The sequence below is a fragment of the Salmo salar genome, chromosome ssa21 (assembly GCF_905237065.1).
Source record: "Salmo salar chromosome ssa21, Ssal_v3.1, whole genome shotgun sequence".
NCBI lineage: Eukaryota > Metazoa > Chordata > Actinopteri > Salmoniformes > Salmonidae > Salmo > Salmo salar.
The window spans coordinates 4,345,653-4,370,593 of record NC_059462.1 but is presented as its reverse complement, the minus strand read 5'-3'; the positions used below and the strand labels follow the sequence as shown (position 1 = coordinate 4,370,593).

General features: G+C 42.6%; 1 protein-coding gene across 1 annotated transcript in view; it reads right to left on the bottom strand.

Annotated features, from left to right (window-relative positions):
- itgbl1 (integrin, beta-like 1) overlaps positions 1-23,361 on the bottom strand; it is a 159,143-nt gene extending 135,782 nt beyond the window's left edge. The window contains exons 1-2 of the mRNA XM_014163793.2: positions 23,061-23,361; positions 16,398-16,591 (exon numbers count right to left, since the gene is read on the bottom strand). Of these exons, the coding sequence (XP_014019268.1) occupies positions 16,398-16,591; positions 23,061-23,152 (286 nt within the window). The 5' untranslated portion in view covers positions 23,153-23,361. The remainder of the gene's footprint in view (positions 1-16,397; positions 16,592-23,060) is intronic.
- Positions 23,362-24,941: the final 1,580 nt, after the last annotated feature.

Sequence of the window (24,941 nt, the reverse complement as noted above, 5' to 3'; positions counted from 1 at the left end):
GCTCCCAGGTCTAGGCTGTCTTGCTCTAAAGGCAGACCTACATTAGATTGCGTAACTGTTGTAATAAGGCCAGCAGGATAATAGGTTTAACTGCCTCTGACACCATTACAGACATGATTGATAGACAAAAATAAGGATTTTAATTCTTCCTAATCAAAAAGGGTTCTGCTGCCTTAAGGTCGTCTCTCTCACATATACTTTGTCCCTCTCATTGATCTCCCTTTCTCTCTCTCTCTCTCACTCTCTCTCTCAATGATCTCTCTTTTACTCCATTTCTCTCTCACACTCTTTCCCTCTCTCTTCCCCATTCTCTCTCTCTCCCTGTTTCAGCAGATGAAACATGACAACTTTGAAAAGGGAAGAAAATACCCAGATAGCACATAACATTCTGAGAACAAAATGCTTCTTAGAGTTTGGCGAGCTTGGTGAGATTGGTTGTCCTTTGGTTATTTTGTATACAACCTTGCCACAACTTTCTGGGAATGGTGCAGGATAGTTGGCTTTGGAACATTCTATGCACATTTAAGGAACTTGACCAATTTTTTATTTTTTTTCTTGGTATTTCATTACTTGAAGTTAACAGAATGTTTTCTAAAAGTTCAAACATGGTTACATTTAATGTCCATTTTGGTGGTGTTGCAGTAGTAACATTCTCCAACTGGTTTGACATTGGGAATGTTCTGAAATAGTTCAGAGAATGTTAAGAAAACTTTCCATAAAAACTTTAGTAACATTCAGCGAACGTTCTAAGAATGTTATTTAAAAACATATACATTCTGTTCTCAGCATCAACAAAACTCTCTATTATCCTCTATCTCAGAGCTCTCCAACCCTGTTCTTGGAGAGCTACCCTCTTGTAAGTTTTTGCTCCAACTCCAGTTGTAACTAACCTGATTCAGCTTATCAACCAGCTAATAGTTAGAATCAGGTGGTCTAAATTAGGGTTGGAGTGAAAACCTACAGGACAGTAGCTCTCCAGCAACAGAGTTGGAGATCCCTGCTCTATTTTGTTAATTAAGTGTATCAGGTGTATTGGCCACACCTGATCTTAATGAGTGCTTGTTTCCTTTGAAACGGGGTCTATTTGAATAGACTAAAACAAACAGCTTTGTATGAGTAAAAATAACATGGTCTTATCAAAAGTCTTATTGCAACATGTTCTCGGAACGTTATTTAATTACCTTCAAATAACCTCTAATTTCCGTTCTCAGAACATTAATAAAACCTCCAGGGAACCATAGTAAAAAGGAACTTTTCTTTAACCTAAAAATATACATTCCCAAAACAGGCAAACTTTCCACTTCAGTTCTCAGAAAGTAAAAAAAAAAAAAAAACACTCAGTTTTACCGGTCAGGAAACTTATGGCTTCATTCCCAGAAGCAATGGGAAACCATAACTTCCAAGGAGCTTAATGTGCTAGCTGGGTAAATTATATTAAAACACATTTTCCAATAAATGTGTAAGAAACCATATTTGTTGTGTGGTTTCACAGCCATATTTGCTTGAATCACTTTAATCTTCTGTATAACACATTTCAGTGGTGAAGATCAGCGGTTGTTTACTGAAATCAAGTATATCTGTTTTCCGTCTCTGAAATTGAGGGCCAAAAACACGTTTAGGTATTCTGAGGGTTTGTGAAACTGCTTTGTCTGTGTACCATTACTCATAATTCTAATAGCTGAAGTGTGCAATGTTGAACACGGGGGAATTCACAATGCAAATGAGGTCTGTTGACAAGTTATTATAAATGTTGCTCTAGTCGCGTTTTGCTGGGGCCTTGCATGTCATACTCCATCATTCGTCTGCCTCGTCCATCATGGAAATGTGATGTCCTCTTCAAGGGCTATCCATCAGGCCATAAAAATAGGCCTTGTCCTCATCACGCTCCTCTCATTACTGATCTGTCCCACCAGACTGCAGAGGAGTTTTTTTTATACCCAGGTTATTTCATATCATGTAGCGTTGTTCTATCCAAAACACTTATCATAAATATTCCAGGCAAAAAGTGGAAATGTCCACAATCAAATGTCTCCATTCTATCCCCTTGTTGCTTTTGTTTAAGTACATAACTCAAGTGAAGGTTTCAAGCTCAAGTATTTACTGATTTGGTGCTCATGTATTTTATTCTATCCTTCTTAGAAGAAAGGGAAAAAATGCAGGATTCATCTTTCATGCTAAGTATTTTGCCAATGTAGCAATCAAAAATAAGTAATTTACTCAAACAACTGAAAAACAACCCAAAAGTAGGGAGAAATGTTTGTTATCTAGATGTAAAATAGATCTATATTATTATTATTACTATGAAGTACAACAATGGTGGCTAGCTGTGGACAGAATGTGTCCAATGGGTAGCTTTAGAGCAGCTGTATTCTCAACAACACTAGCTTCTCTGAGTGTTAAAGCTATCATCAAAGCTGTCAGCACATCACAGACCAAACCCAGCCCCAGAATATGGCGTCCATCTGAATAACCTTCAACTGAAAGACACATAGCCAAGCCCAGGCAGGCTGAGGGTTCCACCATCACAGATGTACATGTTACAATAGTACACTGCTCAAAAAAATAAAGGGAACACTAAAATAACACATCCTAGATCTGAATGAAATAATGTTATTAAATACTTTTTTCTTTACATAGTTGAATGTGCTGACAACAAAATCACACAAAAATAATCAATGGAAATCCAATTTATCAACCCATGGAGGTCTGGATTTGGAGTCACACTCAAAATTAAAGTGGAAAACCACATTACAGGCTGATCCAACTTTGATGTAATGTCCTTAAAACAAGCCAAAATGAGGCTCGGTAGTGTGTGTGGCCTCCACGTGCCTGTATGACCTTCCTACAACGCCTGGGCATGTTCCTGAAGAGGTGGCGGATGGTCTCCTGAGGGATCTCCTCCCAGACCTGGACTAAAGCATCCGCCAACTCCTGGACAGTCTGTGGTGCAACGTGGCGTTGGTGGATGGAGCAAGACATGATGTCCCAGATCTGCTCAATTGGATTCAGGTCTGGGGAACGGGTGGGCCAGTCCATAGCATCAATGCCTTCTTCTTGCAGGAACTGCTGACACACTCCAGCCACATGAGGTCTAGCATTGTCTTGCATTAGGAGGAACCCAGGGCCAACCGCACCAGCATATGGTCTCACAAGGGGTCTGAGGATCTCATCTCGGTACCTAATGGCAGTCAGGCTACCTCTGGCGAGCACATGGAGGGCTGTGCAGCCCCCCAAAGAAATGCCACCCCACACCATGACTGACCCACCGCCAAACCGGTCATGCTGGAGGATGTTGCAGGCAGCAGAACGTTCTCCACAGCGTCTCCAGACTCTGTCACGTCTGTTACATGTGCTCAGTGTGAACCTGCTTTCATCTGTGAAGAGCACAGGGCGCCAGTGGCAAATTTGCCAATCTTGGTGTTCTCTGGCAAATGCCAAACGTCCTGCACGGTGTTGGGCTGTAAGCACAACCCCCACCTGTGGACGTTGGGCCCTCATACCACCCTCATGGAGTCTGTTTCTGACCGTTTGAGCAGACACATGCACATTTGTGGCCTGCTGGAGGTCATTTTGCAGGGCTCTGGCAGTGCTCCTCCTGCTCCTCCTTGCACAAAGGCGGAGGTAGCGGTCCTGCTGCTGGGTTGTTGCCCTCCTACGGCCTCCTCCACGTCTCCAGATGTACTGGCCTGTCTCCTGGTAGCGCCTCCATGCTCTGGACACTACGCTGACAGACACAGCAAACCTTCTTGCCACAGCTCGCATTGATGTGCCATCCTGGATGAGCTGCACTACCTGAGCCACTTGTAGACTCCGTCTCATGCTACCACTAGAGTGAAAGCACCGCCAGCATTCAAAAGTGACCAAAACATCAGCCAGGAAGCATAGGAACTGAGAAGTGGTCTGTGGTCACCACCTGCAGAACCACTCCTTTATTGGGGGTGTCTTGCTAATTGCCTATAATTTCCACCTGTTGTCTATTCCATTTGCACAACAGCATGTGAAATTTATTGTCAATCAGTGTTGCTTCCTAAGTGGACAGTTTGATTTCACAGAAGTGTGATGGACTTTGAGTTACATTGTGTTGTTTAAGTGTTCCCTTTATTTTTTTGAGCAGTGTATATTGAAGTGTTTGAACAACTTAATGACTACTAACCCGCTCCCACATCTTTTTGTGCTCTTGCCAACTCCATTGCTGTCATTGTCAAGCCAAAAATGTAAATCTTTTTTTCTATGGGGCCCATATGTTGATGGAGGACAGAGGAAACTTGAAGTGTCAAAACTTGAAATTAGTTTAACTTTGATGGATAAACAGATGCATGGTGAGGTCTTTGTGCATTTCATCAGTCTCTGTGTGGCCGGTGCCTAAGAGATAGCAGGGTTTGCTGTCTCCTTGGTAGCAAATTCCCTTAGCCATAGGGTGCCCAGATCCTTCTTTACTGATCGACAGACATATTTAGCCAATGACACGCTCTGACAGATAGACCCAGCCAATGATAATGAGGCAGATAGACAGATTCAGCCAATAAGGCCTTGGGAAAGACTTTATCAAGCCCAGCAGCTGTGGGAGTTAAAGATAGGTGATGCACCGTCACCGTCAGATAAACTGTTGATGGGGAGAGAAGCAATGACTCATTCAGGAGGCTAATTTGAGTGTTTTTATTCCAGTCACGTCTTTCCTGTCCGCTGATAAATGGTGGATATATCATTTAGATAGAGGTGAACAACAAAGTGGGCTTGTTTGAAACACAGTTTAAGATAATAATGAAGCAATCTTGAGTGATATAACCTACCCTGACTGTTCAGCTAAAAATGGACAAAGATGGTGATGTGTCATTCTTGTTATGAGCTACTCATTTGACTTTACCATGACACATACAGCTGTATATGGAGTGGATTTCAACAATATATAAACACAGGGATATGTAACATTTAAATTACTCATTCAATTATCTAAAAAGAGAGAACAGGACTGTCATTAAGAATCTCAAACTAGTTTAAGTTAATACAACCTCCACAAGTAAGCATTTCACTGTTAGTCTACACCTGTTGTTTACGAAGAATGTGACAAATACAATTTGATTTAATTCAAGACTATTATACAACAACGATGAGGACCTCTAGCTGAAAACCTGGTTCTGTAATGAGCAAATTAGGAAAAACGTTTGATTGTCTTCTGTGTTCATTTACTGCTTGGTTCCCGGGTTTTATAGTGTGATGGCATTTTTCCATTCACTTTCTCTATTAAACACAGAAAAATGTTGGTAAATAATTATTCCATCCTTGCTCTCTTTTCTTCTGTGATGCGGAGCGTGAAATGGCTGCACGTCAGGTCACGTCTTAAGCGAGAGAGGAAGGAGTCACGTCTCAAGTAATAATTTATCCTTATAGAGCCGCAGAAGACTGAGAAAGAGACCAGAGCCATAGATAGACCAGGAAATAGAGTGACAAGTAACAGTAAATTTGTCATTTTAATTCTATGAGTCCAAAACACATTGTGATGTTTGTTTCTTCTTCATAGAAGCGATGGGCAATAACTGTCGACAACATTTTCCAGAACTGTACAGTTGCGAATCTGAACTGCTGGAAAGTATATAATGGAAGGATAACAGCCAGGTGCAGTTAAAGAGATTATGCAGAGTAACAAAATATATTCAGCCAGTAATTCTGACAGTAGTGCTAAAAAGCTAAAAGGGTCCCCAAAAATAGTGTACATCACCACAGTACCACAGTATTATTCATGATCATTGCGCTGGCACATGGCTGCAATGTTCCAAGCATGAAACGGTCTAATGTAACTCCCTGAGGAACCTGAACACACATCAGAGAGCAGCTCTCAACCTCTCCTTCATAGCCGCACTGGACCCATTAGGTGAGTCATCATACAAGCACACAGTGCATCACATCTGTATTAGAGCACATCAAAATATACACCAGGAAGGAAAGAAATGGAGAATGAGGGACAGGGTAATAAGATATAATAATAAGTACAGCACAGTACTGTAATCCTTGCTGCAAATTCAGAGACCAGTAAATCCGTAGTCGACAAAGGGTGTTGTTCAATTGGTGGACTGGACATTTTCAATAACATCAACAATTGCAATGAGGACATCAAATGCCAGAGGAGAGCTTTCCCAGGGGGCAAACTGGTTGGAATGGAAATCTTATGACGTCTCGGTCAGGTTGTATACTGGTTGAAATAATGTTTTTTTCCCCGCAACAAATAAGAGAAGACTTTATGTGGTTGTAATCTAACCAGACAACAACCAGAATATTACGTCTTTCCTGTGACGTCTGGGTTGTGGATCATAATGCCTAAATATCTTCTACAATAGTTTGCCTCAAGTTTGGAGGATATAAGATTAATGTTCAAGTGAGCCATGGAAACTCTCTCTTTCCTGCATTCAGGGAATGTAGGGAAACCTTTTTCTTATAGCACACTGACGTGTACTCAACTTGACGAAGATGATGCATCTGCCAGACACCCACAACTGTTGTGTCCAAAGGAGTCAGAACTACTCAGAGGCAGGCAGGGGGGATTTCAGATTCAGCCAAGCCCAGAATTACGTAAACTCCCCTGGGGTGGGATCGCCTTGTGCCGTGGCAGGGCTGACTGGAGGCAGGACTGCCTGGAACAGAACAGTGAAGGAGACTGTGAAACCCCAAAGCCTTCAGTAGGGAGAGAGAGAGAGAGAAAGGGAGAGAGAGAACTGAAAGAACTTTCTGACAGAGCACAGCTAGGGCAGTCAATCAGCAGAAAAGGTATTTTCTCTTGCCCGTTTTCTTACTTTCCTCTTTCAACCAACCACCCTTCAGAGATAGAGGAGAGAGGAGGACACATAGAGATGATAAAATCCACACAAATCATAAAGTTACAGATTCTTCCAGACTGGAGAGACATTTAGCTTTTTGCTGAAGGTCCTTTGGGGTAAGAGAAGGAGAGTTGGCGTGCCGAAAGGGTTGAGAGCATCTGACCCATGCAAAATGAGTTGCTCAAAGGCCCAATGCAGATGTTTTTATCACCAATATCAAATCATTTCTGGGTTACAATTAATGGGTAATTACCTTACTGTGATTGTTTTCATTTAAAATTGTCAAAAAGAACAAAACAATTTTCTTAGCAAGAGCAATTTCTCAAGCAATAATTTTATTAGGACTGGGGAGGGGAAAACTGAAAACTATCTGTGATAGGCAGAGAGGTTTGGAACTCTCTTATTGGTCTATTAACTAATTCACCAGGCAGGCCAAAACTCCATTCCAGCAAAACAGGCTGAAATTTCAGGCGGTCTTTTCAAACAGCTGTCGTGGACGAATCAGAATTAGTTGGGTAACATAGATAATTAAGATGTTTTATTAGTATAATATGCTTATTTGAGGTACTTGTCATTAGAAAGTGTCCATTGGACTCTGGTGTCTTTTCAGTTGCATGTCTACCTTAGCTGGGGCTCAGACACTTGGGGCCCAGAGAGAGGAGAGGTCAGACTTGTCGTCATGGGAATGTGTCTTTACCTATGCTTAAACCATGTGAAGGGATGGCGTGATTACTGGGGAACCAATGACTTGTCTCCACAATGTCTGTGAGCAAGTCACACCCTCCTTTTCCTTATTGTGGGGAGGTTTATGGCAGTGTCTGGGACCATGGTCTCTTAGATCTCACACTTATCCTGTGATAATATATGGCCTAGAGGTTCACTCCCTCCAGTGAGCCTGTCCAGGAGTGGGGTCAAGAGGGGGTTTGCTTGAGATGGGAGTATCTAGAGTTGACAATTGATATATGCCATTGGATGAAATGGTGTTTTCGTTCTATACCGTACCTGGGAGGGACAGTTCTAAGGAGACCAGATACTGGGCTATATAATGAACCAGGTTGACATAGCAGTTACTGTCTGATGTGTTTTATGGATATCTGTCATACAAAACGTAACCTTTGTGAACTGTTACTAAGTATCTGTGGTTTGTCAATGTACGTTGAAGGGGCTGTATCGTTGCTATAAAAGATCCCTGAGCCATTCTGTAAGCACCTCATTAAATTATTCATTCGAGAGAGTGCATTGGTGGGGTCAAGAACTTTTGCAAAAGTATCTTAAGTATTAAAGATGTAGTTTAACTCAGACTGGTGTGTTTGTAACTCCTCATTTGGTAATGCGGAAATTAGCCACCACACAGCTCTTACACTAAAAGTCCATTATCATAATCTTATTACATTTCACAGTATTATTCCAACCTCATAGTTTGGAAATATATATACAACACAAGCAATCCCATTTTTGACTGCACTGGGCCTTTAATTAATCTTCAATGAATAAACCAAATAAAAGTGTAATTATAACCCATTTGGCAATAAGAAGGTGAATACCTTTCTTCAGTAAGGAAGACATGGAGTTCACTCACTGCATCCGTTTATGCAGTATTGCAGGACTCCTTGATCTTGATGGGAAGGTTGACCTACCTACAACAATTTGCAACGTTTTTAACATCTTTAAACAACATTCACTCGCTAGCCTCATCTGATGATTACTTCAAGAATGAGCTTTGCACATAATTCACATTCAGATCACCTTGAACAGGCTGCTAGTAACCTGTTGTGCCCCAGGTCTTACTTAGTGTGTCTGACAGTGGAAAAGATTAGGCATCAGAGAAAAGGAGAGAGAGAAAAGGAGAGAGAGAGAGAGAGAGAGAGAGAGAGAGAGAAAAGGAGAGAAAAGGAGAGAGAGAGAAAATGAGAGAAAAAGAGAGAAAAGGAGAGAGAGAGAGAGCGAGAGAGCGAGAGAGAGCGAGCGCGAGAGAGAGCGAGCGAGAGAGTGAGAGAGCGAGAGAGTGAGAGAGCGAGAGAGTGAGAGAGCGAGAGAGAGAAACCAGTTATTTCACATGGCTCATTTAAAAATGGAATAATCCAATAAATGTTTTTTTTAAAACACTGTGAAAGGGATGGAAACATTGCCACGTCAAGTCGCCATAAGTCTGGGAGGACAACGTTCAGAACAAAAACACATTATACCAAAGGAATAAAATGTTTTAATTGTGCACCAATTAAAGGTTACTACACCAACAATGGGGAAAGTTCAATCAAGTTGTGGCTGTTTACATACAATACATAACTAAATATGACTTTATTCCTGGGATCCTCTCCTTTTTTATGCTGTTTTATACTGTTGTTTTTCTTTCGTGATTATATTAAGCCAATAGACAGAAATATACAAGGTTGATCAGGGACAAACCAAGACAAAAACAAAACAGATAACAGGTAAGTCCTGCACAGGACTGCAGTAGCATATTTCCCCCCAGTAATGGGGAATAGGGTGTTTAGGACTCACTCATGATCCTGGGAGTGCTCGGGTAGAGTGCCCACCAGATTTAAATGGGCCCTTTTTGAATACAGAATTATGTCGCCCGGGGATTTCAGGGAAAATTAGGAATCTGCAACCTCTGAGTGAACTCTGTTACCTCTTTGTAATGTTGATATTAAATTACCGTCATACTAATCAAAAGCATGCCATGCCTTACTGTTATCAACAAAAACTATGCACATTGTGTCTTTCTATTTGCACAACAGATGGACAGAAGAGACAAGGACTTAATGTGAATCAAACCTCCAGGCGGATTGAGATCACAAACGAGATACAATAGTATATTGTCTCTCAAACTTTTAAGAAATGTCACATGATCAGACATTTTGCAGTGACAAACAGTTAATTCAACATGCAAAGCATACATGTATCTTGCTACTGAACATCTCTTGCAGATTTAAGCCAATTCATTCTCAGATAACTTCAACAGCGAGTCGCTACAGTCGCTACTTGTTGCTTTGACTAGCGATACATCTAGGCCATGTGTCACTGATGAATAGCATCCAAAGGAAAAGCTCAAGTTCAATGTCAGCCCAGCTAACGTGTTTGGAGGAGGAAAACCCATAGTTTAGCCCTAAGGAGGAAAATCCATAGAATCTTATCTGGGGGCAGTTGGGAGAGGCAGAGATAAGTGAGCCACAGGAAGTGCATGGATGCTGGGCACAGAACAGCGGAGAGAGAACATGGCAAATGCAGTGAGAGAGAGAAATGCTCCATTTGGTCGTCTTCTTACTGTTTTGAATAACATTGACATGTGAGTGTGGTTGTAGGCAGTTACACACATGTGGATGAATATGCAAGTGTGTGTGCGTGTGTGTATGAAAGTCTAACTCCAGACATTGGCCCATTTTGCAATGTGTATGGGTGAGTGAAACCCCATTATCAGGCTGAGGCAGAACCTTCACTCTCCGGACCCGTGAACCATAATGAGCTCCTTACCAGCTCCCAACCTGTCTTCCCAAATAAATCACTCTCCCCCTCACACACAGGCAAGCATGCAGGTGCACACCAGTGGCGGTCGGTGCCATTTAAGATTAGGGAGGACACTTTTTTTTTTAGGAGCATGACCTTATTTTTATTTCCCCATTTCGTTTCGTTTGCTTCTGTTTAAGAAACGTTTTTCAACAGAATCAGCAGAATCACTGATCACCCGCACACAGTTCACTTTCATAGCAGCCACATACAAACAGCCTGATCACTTTGCTCGTTGTTGTCATGATCGTTAACAAGGACGGACCAAGGCGCAGCGTGATTTGAGTTCCACATCTTTATTCAAAGTGAAACTACCAAAAAACAAATAACCAGACACAAAACAATATCCCACAAAGCAGGCGGGAACAGGGGCACCTTAAGTATGATCCCCAATTAGAGACAACGAACATTCAGCTGCCTCTAATTGGGAACCATACTAAGAGCACCAACATAGAAATGAAAAGACTAGAACACCCCCTAGTCACGCCCTGACATACAACACCATAGAGAACCCAGAGGGCTCTCTATGGTCAGGGCGTGACAGTACCCCCCCCCCAAAGGTCCGGACTCCAGCCGCAAAACCTGAAACCAGATGGGGAGGGTTGGGGGGGTGACTAGTGTCGGTGGTGGCTCTGGTGCGGGTCGTAGCCCACCCCCAGACCCCGGATCCCTCCATGGCGCCGGGCTGAACGCCGTGCCTGGACTGGGCATCGACGCAGAGGAAGTCTCTGGCCTTGGAGAGGTACTGGATGCCATGCCTGGACTGGGCACCGGCGCAGAGGAGGACTCCGGCCATGGAGCTGGGTTGGCTGCCGTACCTGGACTGGGCACCAGCGCAGAGGAAGGCTCTGGCCTTGGAGCGGGACTGGACACCGTGCCTGGACTGGGCACCGGCGCAGAGGAAGGCTCTGGCCTTGGAGCGGGACTGGACACCGTGCCTGGACTGGGCACCGGCACAGAGGAAGGCTCTGGCCTTGGAGCGGGACTGGACACCGTGCCTGGACTGGGCATCGGCACAGAGGAAGGCTCTGGCCTTGGAGCGGGACTGGACACCGTGCCTGGACTGGGCATCGGCGCAGAGGAAGGCTCCTGCCCTGGAGCGGAACTGGACACCGTGCCTGGACTAGGCCTCGGCACAGAGGAAGGCTCCAGCCATGGCACCGGCGCAGGAAGCTCCGGGCCGTGGACCGTCACTGGAAGCTCTGGGCCGTTGACCGTCACTGGAAGCTCCGGACCATTGACCGTCAGTGGAAGCTCTGGACTGTGAACCGTCGCTGGAAGCTCTGGACTGTGAACCGTCGCTGGAAGCTCTGGACTGTGAACCGTCGCTGGAAGCTCTGGACTGTGAACCGTCGCTGGAAGCTCTGGACCGTGGACTGTCGCTGGAAGCTCTGGACTGTGAACTGTCGCTGGAGGTTCCGGGCTGTAGACCGTCGCTGGAGACTCCGGACTGTACACACGCACTGGTTGACGAGTGCGGGGAGCCGGCACAGGACGTACCGGGCTGGGAAGGCGCACTGGAGGCCTGGTGCGTGGAGCCAGCACTGGTGGCACCGGACTGATGACACACTCTTCAGGGTGAGTGCAGGGAGCAGGCACAGGACGTACCGGGCTGGGGAGGCGCACCCGGAGGCCTGGTGCGTGGAGCCGGTACAGGTTTCACCGGACTGATGACACACACTTCAGGGCGGGTGCGGGGAGCTGTATTGAAGTCAATGTACCCAGAGGAGGACGGAAGCTAGCTGTCCTCTGGCTACACCATAGTTCTACCCCAGAGAGAGTTGTTGAGGCTACTGTAGACCTTAATTGCAAAGCAGTGTGTTTTAATAAATTATTTGTTGACATGAATTTCACAGGAGGTTGGTGGCACCTTGATTGGGAAGGATGGGCTAGTGGTAATGGCTGGGGTGGAATAAGTGAAATGGTATCAAATACATCAAACGTGTTTGATACCATTCCATTAGCTCGGTTCCAGCCATTATTATGAGCCGTCCTCCCCTCAGCAGCCTCCACTGGTGAATATATTTAGTATAGTTTTATTTAAAAAGCATAATTTTTTTAATGTTTACTATTTAGATTAATTTTTTATTCACTGAAGAGGATGGTCCTCCCCTTCCTCCTCTGAGGAGCCTCCATTGGTGCACACGTACACACATACACTAACACACACTCTCCTGAAGGAGCTCACTAGCACACTCACATGTACGCACACAAACACAGACACACATGTCTTTAGGCCTGTTCAAGACTGTAAATCTTCAGCAAAAAATATATTTATTACTTTCAAGTTCATGAAATTGGATAGTAAAGTAGCTGTTACGATGGTATTGATCAGTGTGAATGCTTTGATTTAGTTCCACTGGTTTCAAAGAAGAACGACTGCAGCATGTTTCAGGATAATTTGTATCAGGTGTTCAGGATATGGAATGTTTGGCGACTGCACAGCAGTTGCTATCTGGTAATACAACAAGTTAAATGTTCAGATGCTCAGATGCTTGAAGTGCCTGTAGAAATGCATAAAGTGCTTCCCTTCCACTTAATAAGAGGAAACAGGAATAAATATGAAACCCAAAACAGCAAAAAAAAATCACATTTGATTGATACTAGCTTAACATCAATTCCCCTTGCAAAGACAAAACTATTTTGTTTTTTTTCCACAAGAAAGAATCTCGAACTTGAGTTGTTTTATTTTTCCAAATCCATTTATTTCATTACGCCCAGAGCCATGATCCCTGTAGTCCATGACTGGATGTCAGCACTCCAAATGTCTTTAGTATTTCAAGGAACAATGCCAATAACCACAAGAGACTGAAGAGGATGAGGGAAAGAGTGGACATATTTGATGCTAGAAAGGTGTGCAGTCAAGCTCAAACCAACTCCATGGATTTGTGTGAACGCACATCTCCTTTCTGAGAACAATTACCGAAATGTCAACTGAACGGCCGCCCAACATTAAAAACAGACTGGCTATCTAACAGAAGCTAATGCCACCATGACGTATGTGGACGGCAAGCTGTCTATTCCAAAATGTATGATTTCTCTGATGTGTATTCTAGAACTAATAAGGCCAGAGCATTCTTATTCTGTACCGATAAAGCAGCGACCGGTCAAACTAAATGACTACACTTTCAGAATGTACTTTTCGATCTCTATTGAAATGAATGGCTGTCAAATTTAAATGAGCTTCCAGAAGCTGATGAAAGGGGAGAGTGGGGTAAGTTGAGCCAAATGGGTAGTATGAGCTACCCATGTTTCTAAGAAACCATTCACAAAATGTATAATTTGGTCCAAATGCCGCATGAAGTGCTTTGAAAGGTTGGTAATGGCTCGCATCAACGCCATTATCCCAGAAACCTTAGACCCACTCCAATTTGCATACTGCCCAAACAGATCCACAGATGATGCAATCTCTATTGCACTCCACACTGCCCTTTCCCACCTGGACAAAAGGCACAATTATGTGAGAATGCTATTCATTGACTACAGCTCAGCGTTCAACACCATAGTACCTTCATAGCTCATCACTAAGATAAGGATCCTGGGACTAAACACCTCCCTCTGCAACTGGATCCTGGACTTCCTGACGGGCCGCCACCAGGTGGTGAGGGTAGGTAGCAACACATCTGCCACGATGATCCTCGACACTGGAGCTCCCCAGGGGTGCGTGCTCAGTCACCTCCTGTACTCCCTGTTCACCCACGACAGCATGGCCAGGCATGACTCCAACACCATCATTAAGTTTGCAGACGACACAACAGTGGTAGCACTGATCACCGACAACGACGAGACAGCCTATAGGGAGGAAGTCAGAGACCTGGTCTGGTGGTGCCAGAATAACAACCTATCCCTCAACGTAACCAAGACTAAGGAGATTATTGTGGACTACAGGAAAAGGAGGACCGACCCCATTCTCATCGACAGGGCTGTAGTGGAGCAGGTTGAGAGCTTCAAGTTCCTTGGTGTCCACATCAACAACAAACTAGAATGGTCCCGTGTGGCTCAGTTGGTAGAGCATGGTGTTTGCAACACCAGGGTTGTGGGTTCGATTCCCACGGGGGACCAGTACGGGGAAAAAAATGTATGAAATGTATGCATTCACTACTGTAAGTCACTCTGGATAAGAGCATCTGCTAAATGACTAAAATGTAAAAAAAATGTAAAATGTCCGAACACACCAGGACAGATGTGAAAAGGGCATGACAAAGCCTATTCCCCCTCAGGAAACTAAAAAGATTTGGCATGGATTGTCAGATCCTCAAAAGGTTCTACAGCTGCAACATCGAAAGCATCCTGACTGGTTGCATCCCTGCCTGGTACAGAAATTGCCACCCGGACTATTTGCATTGTGTGCCCCCCCAACCCCTCTTTTTACGCTGCTGCTACTCTGTTTATCATGTACTTTTTGACTTAATTTTACTTTACTTTAACTTTTAACTTTTACTTTACACCACTGGTTGACACCCTTTCAAATGAGTGGATTCGGCTATTTCAGCCACATCAATTACCGACAGCTGTATAAAATCGACACACAGCCATCCAATCTCAATAGACAAACATTGGCAGTAGAATGGCCTTACTCTCTATGACTTTCAATGTGGCACCATCATAGGATGCCACCTTTCCAACAATCAGTTCATCAAATTTTTGCCCTACTAGAGTTTCCCCGGTCTACTGTAAGCACTGTTATTGTGAAGTGGAAACGTCTAGGAGCAACAACGGCTCAGCTGTGAAGTGGTAGGCCACACAAGCTCACAGAATGGGACTGCCAAGTGCTGAAGCTCGCAGCGTGGAAAAAAATGGTCTGTCCTCGGTTGAAACACTCACTACCGAGTTCCAAACTGCCTCTGGATGCAAAGTCAGCACAATAATTGTTTGTCAGGAGCTTCATGAAATGGGTTTCCGTGGCTGCACACAAACGTAAGATCACCATGTGCAATGCCAAGCGTCGGCTGGAATGGTGTAAAGCTTTCCGCCATTGGACCCTGGAGCAGTGGAAACGCGTTCTCTGGAGTGATGAATCACGGTTCCTAATCTGGCCGAATCTGGGTTTGGCGGATGCCAGAAGAATACTACCTGCCCCAATGCATAGTGCCAACTGTAAAATTTGGTGGAGGAGGAATAATGGTCTGGGGCTGTTTTTCATTGTTTGGGCGAGGCCCCTTAGTTCCAGTGAAGGGAAATCCTAACGCTATGGCATACAATGAGATTCTAGACGATTCTGTGCTTCCAACTTTGTGGCAACAGTTTGGGGAAGGCCCTTTCCTGTTTCAGTATGACAATGCCCCTGTGCACAAAGCAAGGTCCGTACAGAAATGGTTTGTCGAGATCGGTGTGGAAGAACTTGACTGGCCTGCACAGAGCCCTGACCTCAACCCCATTGAACACCTTTGGGATGAATTGAAACGCTGACTGCGAGCCAGGCCTAATCGCCCAATATCAGTATCACCTCACTTATGCTCTTGTGGCTGAATGGAATGAGATGTTCGACGAGCAGGTCATGTAGTGTATGTTTTCAAAACTGTCATTTTTATATTAATTCTGATTATTTCCTGGGATTCTCAACATCCTGAAATAATTCCCTTGACAGAGTGATGCTGAATGTAAAAAATGTCAAAACTCTCCCCTACAATGAAAGACTGTGGGAACATCAAAGGCCTTAATAAAACCTGGAGGAGGATTTTTAGTGTGACTCCAGGATGAGGCCTAGCTATACTTCTCACACACTTGGCATTGGCTGCTAACCCGATGATAGTGTCAGTCTGGTTGAGTCAAAGCAAAGAGCTTTCCAGAATGTTTGCAATCTGAGAGAGAAGATGTCTGCTTTATAACTTATCTATGGAAGACCGAGCTGGGTCAAAACGTGTTGCACCATGCATCCACTGACATGTCAAACCGTGAGAGTACATGTCCTTGTACTGTACATACTATGGTTGGTTACCTACAGTATTTGTTAATGACATAAAATGCTTTACAATTCAATCAATCAACCAAAAGAGGGAGCAACAGTCACAACAAAAACTGTAGAAGAGAGGAACCATACACCCTGCTGACTGAGTGTTTTTGTATCGCTTTATCCCTTACCTCCACATGTCTTCCCGTCATATGTAGCACAGACCCAGTCATGGCATTCACAGCGTGGTCCATAGTAGTTCCCTGGCTCTGCGACCTGGCATATGCAAGCTCCACAGTCACACTCTCCCCTACCACTGCAGATAAGGCCTTCAGGGGTCTTGCACCGCCGCTGGGATGACTCAGCAGACAGCGTACATACCTGCCTGGGAAAACAAGAGGATTAGCTTTTTAAATTTCTATAGCCTATAGATCACATATTTGATGTATATATTAAGTATATTATTATCAACACAATCTCCAAAGAAAATACATAACTGGCCAGAACTGCAGCAACAAAGAGATGGCATGGCTGGCCCTTTTAATTATGGCGTATGGGGCAGTCTGTGGAGCTGTCCATTGATTGTGGAATGTGTTGCCGTTAAGGTTAGGGTTTAGGTTTGGGATAGGGTTAGAAACATAAAATATAAAAGTACAAAATGATTGCCTACAACTGGGATAGAACCTGGGAGACCATCCTTAATCCCATCCCGAATGCCCTATAGTGGGGCAGTTAAGCTGATAAATCGTTCACTTTTTAATAAAAGCAACACATTTTGAAAAGATGGAGATTTATGTACCATGAAAATATTTAAATATGAAGCCACCCCAGATTTGACCCCTGGCGTCCGTGGCGACCATCTTTCAAAATGACTGCTGTCGTTAGCACTATTTATCTGGACTTTTTCAAGACAAACGCACCAAATTTGCTTTGAGGTGGATTAATTTACCCTGAATAGATTTAGATATGGAGCCACCACAGATTTGGCCACTGGAGACCTTGGTAGTCATCTTACAAAATGGCCATAGAGGGTAATGCAATTTTACATTTCACAAGGCCTACTTTGAGACAAACACCACATTTGGCACAGAGGTAGATTTAGGTACCCTAAACATTTGTAGATATAGAGCCACCACAGATTTGGCCCCTGAGTGCCATGAATGCCATCTTACTAAATAAATGTCCCCAGGCTGTACAACTATTTTACAAACATTAAATCTACAAAACATCATGGCATATAGTGTACTTCTTTGACTTTTAAAAGTCATAGCCTATACTTCTTGCCTTGAATCGTCTGAATGCCAAAAAGGCTTAAAGTCCCAGTGCAGTCAAAAACTTGATTTCCCTATGTTATATATATACACAGTACCAGTCAAAGGTTTGGACACACCTACACATTCAAGGATTTTGTCTTTATTTTTACTATTTTCTACATTATAGAATAATATTGAAGACATCAATACTATGAAATAACACATACAGAATCATGTAGCAATCAAAAATGTTGTGCATTTTATATTTGAGATTTTTTAGCCACCCTTTGCTTTGATGACAGCTTTTCACACTCTTTCTATTCTCCCAACCAGCTTCACCTGAAATGCTTTTCCAAAAGTCTTAAAGGAGTTCCCACATATGCTGAGCTCTTGATGGGACAAACTTCCAGAAGGACAACCATCTCTGCAGCATTCCACCGATCAGGCCTTTATGGCAGAGTGGCCAGACGGAAGCAACTCCTAAGTAAAAGGCACATGACAACCCTCTTGGGGTTTTCCAAAAGGCACCTAAATGACTCTAACCATGAGAAACAACATTCTCTGGTCTGATGAAAATAAGATTGAAGTCTTTGGCCTGAATGCCAAGCATCACATCTGGAGAAAACCTGGCACTATCCCTACAGTGAAGCATGGTGGTGGCAGCAGCATTGTGCTCTGGGAATGTTTTTCTGCGACAGGGACTGGCAGACTAGTCAGGATCGAGGCAAAGATGAGCGGAGTGAAGTACAGAGGGATCCTTAATGAAAACCTGCTCCAGAGTGCTCAGGACCTCAGAGTGGGGCGAAGGTTAACTTTCCAACAGGACAACAACCGTAAGCACACAGCCAAGAGAATGCAGGAGTGGCTTTGGGACACGTCTCTGAATGTCCTTGAGTGGCCCAGCCAGAGACAGACTTGAACCTGATCAAACATCTCTGGAGAGACCTGAAAATAGCTGTGCAGCAACGCTCCCCATCCAACCTGACAGAGCTTGAGAGGATCTGCAGAGAAGAATGGGAAAAACTCCACAAATACAGGTGTGCCAAGCTGATAGCGTCATACCCAAGGAGACTCGAGGCCGTAATCGCTGCCAAACTTTCTTCAACAAAGTACTGAGTAAAGGGTTTGAATACTTATGTAAATTCTTTTTTTTTTTTGTAATACATTTGCAAACATTTCTAAAAAACAGTTTTTGCTTTGTCCTTATGGGGTATTGTGTGTAGATTGATGAGGGGGGGAAATGGTTTAATCAACTGTAAAATAAGGCTGTAACCTAACAAAATGTGAAAAATTTCAAATGGTCTGAATACTTTCCTAAGGCACTGTATGCACTGAGGTTGGGACAACTCAGCAAATAGAAAATAAGGGAGGAGGAGAGGTGGACTTCTCTACATGCAGTGTGTCTACAATACATTTTTTGTGTATATGTATTAGGGCTGTCTGTCAATTAGATTTCTCATCTTGGCCTTTATTCATATGTGTTATAGGCACAGTGCCTTCAGAAAGTATTTGACTTATTCCACATTTTGTTGCGTTACAGCCTGAATTCAAAATTGATCTTTTCACAAACACAGACACACTATACCCCATAATGACAACGGAAAAACGTGTTTTTTGACATTGTTGCTAATTTAATGAAAATGAAATACAAAAATATCTAATTTACATAAGTATTCACACCCCTGAGTCAATACTTTGTAGAAGCAAGTTTTGCAGTGATTACAGCTGTGAGTCTTTCTGGGTAAGTCTCTAAGAACTTTCCACACCTGGATTGAGTAACATTATTATTTTTAAAAATCTTCAAGCTCTGTCAAACGTGTTGTTGATCATTCCTAGACAACCATTTTCAGGTCTTGCTTTAGATTTTCAACTAGATTTAAGTGAAAACTGTAACTCGGCCACTCAGGAAGATTCACTGTCTTCTTGGTAAGCAACTCCAGAGTAGATTTGGCCGAGTGTCTTAGGTTCTTATCCTGCAGAAAGGTGAATTCATCTCCCAGTGTCTGGTGGAAAGCAGACTGAAACAGATTTTCCTCTAGGATTTTGCCTGTGCTTAGCTCAATTTTTTTTTTTTTATTAACTCCCCAGTCCTTAACGATTACAAGTATACCCATAACACGATGCAGCCCCCACTTTGCTTGAAAATATGGAAACTGGTACTTGTATTGGATTTGCCCCAAACCTACAACTTTGTATTCAGGACAAAAAGTTAATTGTTTTGCCAATTGTTTTGCAGTATTACTTTAGTGCCTTGTTGAAAACCGGATGCATGTTTTAGAATATTCCAAAGCATCTTTCCACGGCTATGTACCCATAACTTGATGAAGCCACCGCTTTGGTTGAAAATATGGAGAGTGGTACTCAGTAATGTGTTGTATTAGATTTGCCCCAAACATTGCAAACAGGATGCATGTTTGGGAATAATTTGTATTCTGTACAGGCTTCCTTATTTTCACTCTGTCAATTAGGTTAGTATTGTGTAGTCAGTGTTGTTGATCCATCCTCAGTTTTCACCTACCATTAAATTCTGTAACTGTTTTAGTCACCATTGGCCTCATGGTGAAATCCCTGAGCGGTTTCCTTCCTCTCCGGCAACTGAGTTAGGAAGCACGCCTGTATCTTTGCAGTGAAAGTGCAATTAATAACTTCACCAGGCTCAAAGGGATATGTCTGCTTAAAAGAAAAAAAATGACCCATCTACTAATAGGTTCCCTTCCTTCTTTGCGAGGCATTGGAAAACCTCCCTGGTCTTTATGGTTGAATCTGTGTTTGAAATTCACTGCTCTACTGAGGGACCTTACAGATAATTGTATATGTGGGGTACAGAGATGAGGTAGTCATAAAAAAATTATGTTAAACACTAATTTCACACAGAGTAAGTCCATGCAACGTATTGTGTCTTCTTAAGTTCATTTTTACTCCTGATCTTATTTAGGCTTCCCATAACAAAGAGGTTCAATACTTATTGACTCAAAACAGTTCAGCTTTTCATTTTTAATTAAAAATATAGAAAAACATTCCACTTTGACATTATGGGGTGTTGTGTGCAGGCCAGTGCCAAAAAAATCTCAATTGAATCCATTTAAAATTCAGCATGTAACACAACAAAATCCGTAAAAAGTCAAGGGGTGTGAATTTTTCTGAAGGCACTCTACATTCTATATCTATGCTATACCTTTCCTCATCCCTTCTTTTAGCTTTTTCCATTTTCTTTTTAGGAATAGGAATGTGTTTCCTTTTGTAAACAGTGCTGGTCTCTGGTAACAATCCCCATCTCAAGAGTCAAGAATCCCTCTGTTCTCTCTTCCCTCACTTTCTTCCCTCATTTTATTTCCTGTGAAAAAGTAATTTGTCTATAGGTGCAAGGTGACTGTGTGAAGTTTTACAACTTTAATTGTAACCGTACTCACTTTCCCTTTCTTTCCGACTGTTTCTCTCACTCTCTAAGTCTTCCTATCCTCTCCTCCTCTCTCTCCATGCCGCTTCCCCTCTCTTGTTTTTCCTCTTTCCCCCTCTCTCTCCCACCTTCTCCCTCTCTCTCTGGCTGTAAATCTTTCGTGGCTCCTGAAAGTTCAGCTCTGCAAATGCTGTAGGAGTATCTCACAAATGAATGGATTCTCTCATTGTAATGTAATTTCTATTACTATTCACGTCCTATTTTAAGCATAATGTGAACTAACCAATACCTATGAACTAACTAATACCTAGTGTACTCTAAAGGCAGGAATACCTCCTATGGCTGGTGAGCTACTGTATGACAACAGCTAACCAGTGCAGTATAAGAAAATGGTAATTTGACAATAGCCAATGTTTCTCTGTGTTATGTAATTCAACTGATAATGGCCAAGGTTAAAGCTGGGGTAGAAACCTACAGTCTACAGACACAGGTATGTCAATGTTCAATGTTCAGGAAAGAGAGACAGAGTCCCGAGTCATTTCAAATAGGTTAAAGGGAAAGGAAAATGGGGATACCTACTCAGTTGTACAACTGAATGCAGTCAACTAAAATGTGTCTTACGCATTTAACCCAGGTTGGAATGGAGAATGAGAACAAAGAAAATAACATACTGTACAGATACAGTATAGGATCTCAATTTGATCACTCTTTTGTTGCTGAGAATATTCCTGCAAAGCAGGAAATGCAAACTTGTAGTGTATTTGAGTTTTTCAAAGGATTCTAACGTTAGCAATTTCCACTTTGAAATTTCAGACTTGATTTTCCCTTACAAAAAATGAATCAATCCCTACAAAAATGTCCATTAATTATAATCCACATAATAATTCACATCTCCTGTTGCTGCAGAATTATTTTCCTGCTGTAGCAAACTGGCTGTACAGCCAATCCACTTGGACTGCAACTCCAGACGTGCGATCTTTCAAAGCTTTTGTTTTGCTGTCCCATTCACTCAGAGATTTCTCAGTGAGATATGTTTCTTTTGGTCTAGGTTTCAGACATTCTTTTCTGTTCCTGCCCTCACATGCTAAGGCCTTTCCTGTTCAGGAACAGCATAAACTTTCCAAAGAGTGAGTAAAACCCAAATATCAAATATTCCTGCCACTCCCAATTTGATAAAGGAACAGCTTATTACACTCTTTATGGACTAATGCATGCATACCTTATCTAAAAGAAATGGTGGCATATAAACAAACACAAACCAACAAGCATAGAAAAAACTCAACCCTGCATTTGAGCTATGGGCTACAACAACATACTGTTATTAATCCTTGACTTCACAGTAGCTGTCACATTTACAGTAATGGTACAGAAAGCCTCTATATTTCCCAATTAACATGTGCTGTGGATTTTGGGGCCTACCACCCAAACACATAACACAACAACAAACACCCTACACAGCCTCAACATTGGCCACATTCACACGCGCTCGCGCATACACACATACACACAGCCCCCTGGTGCACCTATTTTGAGTAAATACCCCCTTCTCTCCTCAGCTGAGTCAAGTTTACAGACTATGCTCTGCAATGTCATGTGGCAATACTTACTGCAGGCTCCCCTTTAAGGCCCAGGCAAAGGAAGATGTGGTTTCCCACATTCACATCAGACAACTATTTCACTGTCTATTTTTGTTTAGTTTTGTGTAGTATCATAAGAAATAAAGATGCATGATACAACACAACACAAAACAAGCACTCATGACAGAAGAAAAAAAAACAGAACATTTTCAAGGGAATGGTTTCATATCCTGCAAATGCATCTTGATCTCTGAATGTGGATTTTTTTTTTATCAACGTTCTGTACAGATACAGTTCATATGGCATAGACATTCTTTTCCATTATTGATGTAACATTTGTACAATAACTTTTCAATCACATAATGTCCTTTGAAAACACCTACCCAGTGCAGAGGTAGCAACTTTCTTATGTGTCAATAAAATAAAAAACTTGTACTCCATAATAGAGAATCTGACAGTACAAACTAAACCAACCACATTTACGTACACTACTGTAACGGCACCTTTTACTCTACTTCTAAATGTTCACCCAGTCAGCAGATCTCACCTCTCTCTGCCCTCTCTCTCTCTCTTTGAAACCCCCAAACTAACTGAAAAAGAAAGCCATGGTGAAACTCCAAAACTCACCCCAGCGATTGTAACAAACTTTGCTCGACAGCCGTGAGCAGAATAAGAAGCAAGGGAACTAACATACAGTTCACCAAAACCTCCGCACGCATGTTTAAATCCCACAGAAACCTGGAGTGAAGTCGCCTACAAGAATTTACCCCCTTTTTTCCCAAACAGAGGGAGAGCTAGAGGGAGCGAGGAAGAGAAGGAGTAAGGAAGAGAAGGAGAGAGAGAGGGAGAGAGCGAGAGCAACGGGCTGGACAGAACTGGTCAACCCTTCAGAGGCCAATAGCTCTCTCTCTCTCCATACAAGTGCCTTTGATTAGTTGTGACTCTCTCAGGCTGAGTCCTGGGCAGGAGTTGGAGAGGGGGAACCTGCCAAAAAAAGAAGAGAAAAGTTCAGTCACAGTTATGTAATTAGAAACAGTCTTTCATACATATGATTTATCGTAGTCCTGAGTTTCTTGATCAAAGACAAATATTGAATCAAAAGTACCCTAATAGGTACTATACCTGACCATGGTCAAACTAATGGACAAAGTTTGCAAAGCAGTATTAATTGAATTAAAATATTTTATTAGCATTTTTCAATTCTGTATTAAAAATGTTAATAATTATAGGCCTATTTAGATTTTTTTATTTTGTGATTATTGGAAGACCAACACCTGACAAATGACTGATTCCCACAATCCTGCAATTAATAAATTGTGAGGCACATTTATATTTACTGTTGCAATACATTTACCTAAATAATTGTCATATACTGAATTTCCATGTCATGATTGCACTGACTGTTGGGTTTTTAAGGATTATGGACTTGTCTAAACCAATAATCAACACTGATTTAAGCCACGCATGCATTGCCAACCAACTGATGCTGCATGCTATTGCCAGGAAAATCATATTGTAAACCTTTCTTTAAACGTTAAACAATTTTGGTGGTATATTTTTCACTATTTAGGATTTCCATTTGAAGCCTGTGGTCTGCCAGTGCCTGTTTCAGCTTGCCCCAGTAGCCTACCGACTGATGCAGGGGGGATGAATTCGCGCAAACACCGCCGTCGCTGCAGCCATCTGCTGCTGATGTGATGAGAGGCATCGAGCTGCAGGGTCGCAGCATAGCCTCTCACTAAAACTAGTGTCTGGCTAAATAACTTTTGTAATTTAATTGTTTTTTACCCAGCACGCAACCAGTACTATTTGTATTTATTATGGATCCCCATTAGCTCTTCCTACTCATTCACAGATTTCACAACACACTGTGTGCCCTCAGGCCCCTATTCCACCACTACAATATATCTACAGTACAAAATCCATGTTTACGTGTGTGTATGCATGTGTCTGTGCCTATGTTTGTGTTGCTTCACAGTCCCTGCTGTTCCATAATGTGTCTTTTTATCAGTTTTTTACATATAATTTTACTGCTTGCATCAGTTACTTAATGTGGAATAGAGTTCCATGTAGTCATGGCTCTATGTAGTACTAAGCACCTCACATAGTATGTTCTGGACTGTGAAGAGACCTCTTGTGGCATGTCTTGTGGGGTATACATGGGTGTCCGAGCTGTGTGCCAGTAGTTCAAACAGACAGCTCGTGCATTCAACATATCAATACCTCTCATAAATACAAGTAGGAATTAAGTCAATCTCTACTCCACTTTGAGCCAGGAGAGATTTACATGCATATTATTAATATTAGCTTTCTGTGTACATCCAAGGGCCAGCCACGCTGCCCTGTTCTGAGCCAATTACAATTTTTATGGAACCTGACCCCACGACTAAACAGTAGTCCATGTGCAACAAAACTAGGGCCTGTAGGACCTGCCTTGTTGATAGTGTTGTTAAGAAGGTAGAGCAGTGCTTTATTATGGACAGACTGGACAAGCACTGTTCGAGACTT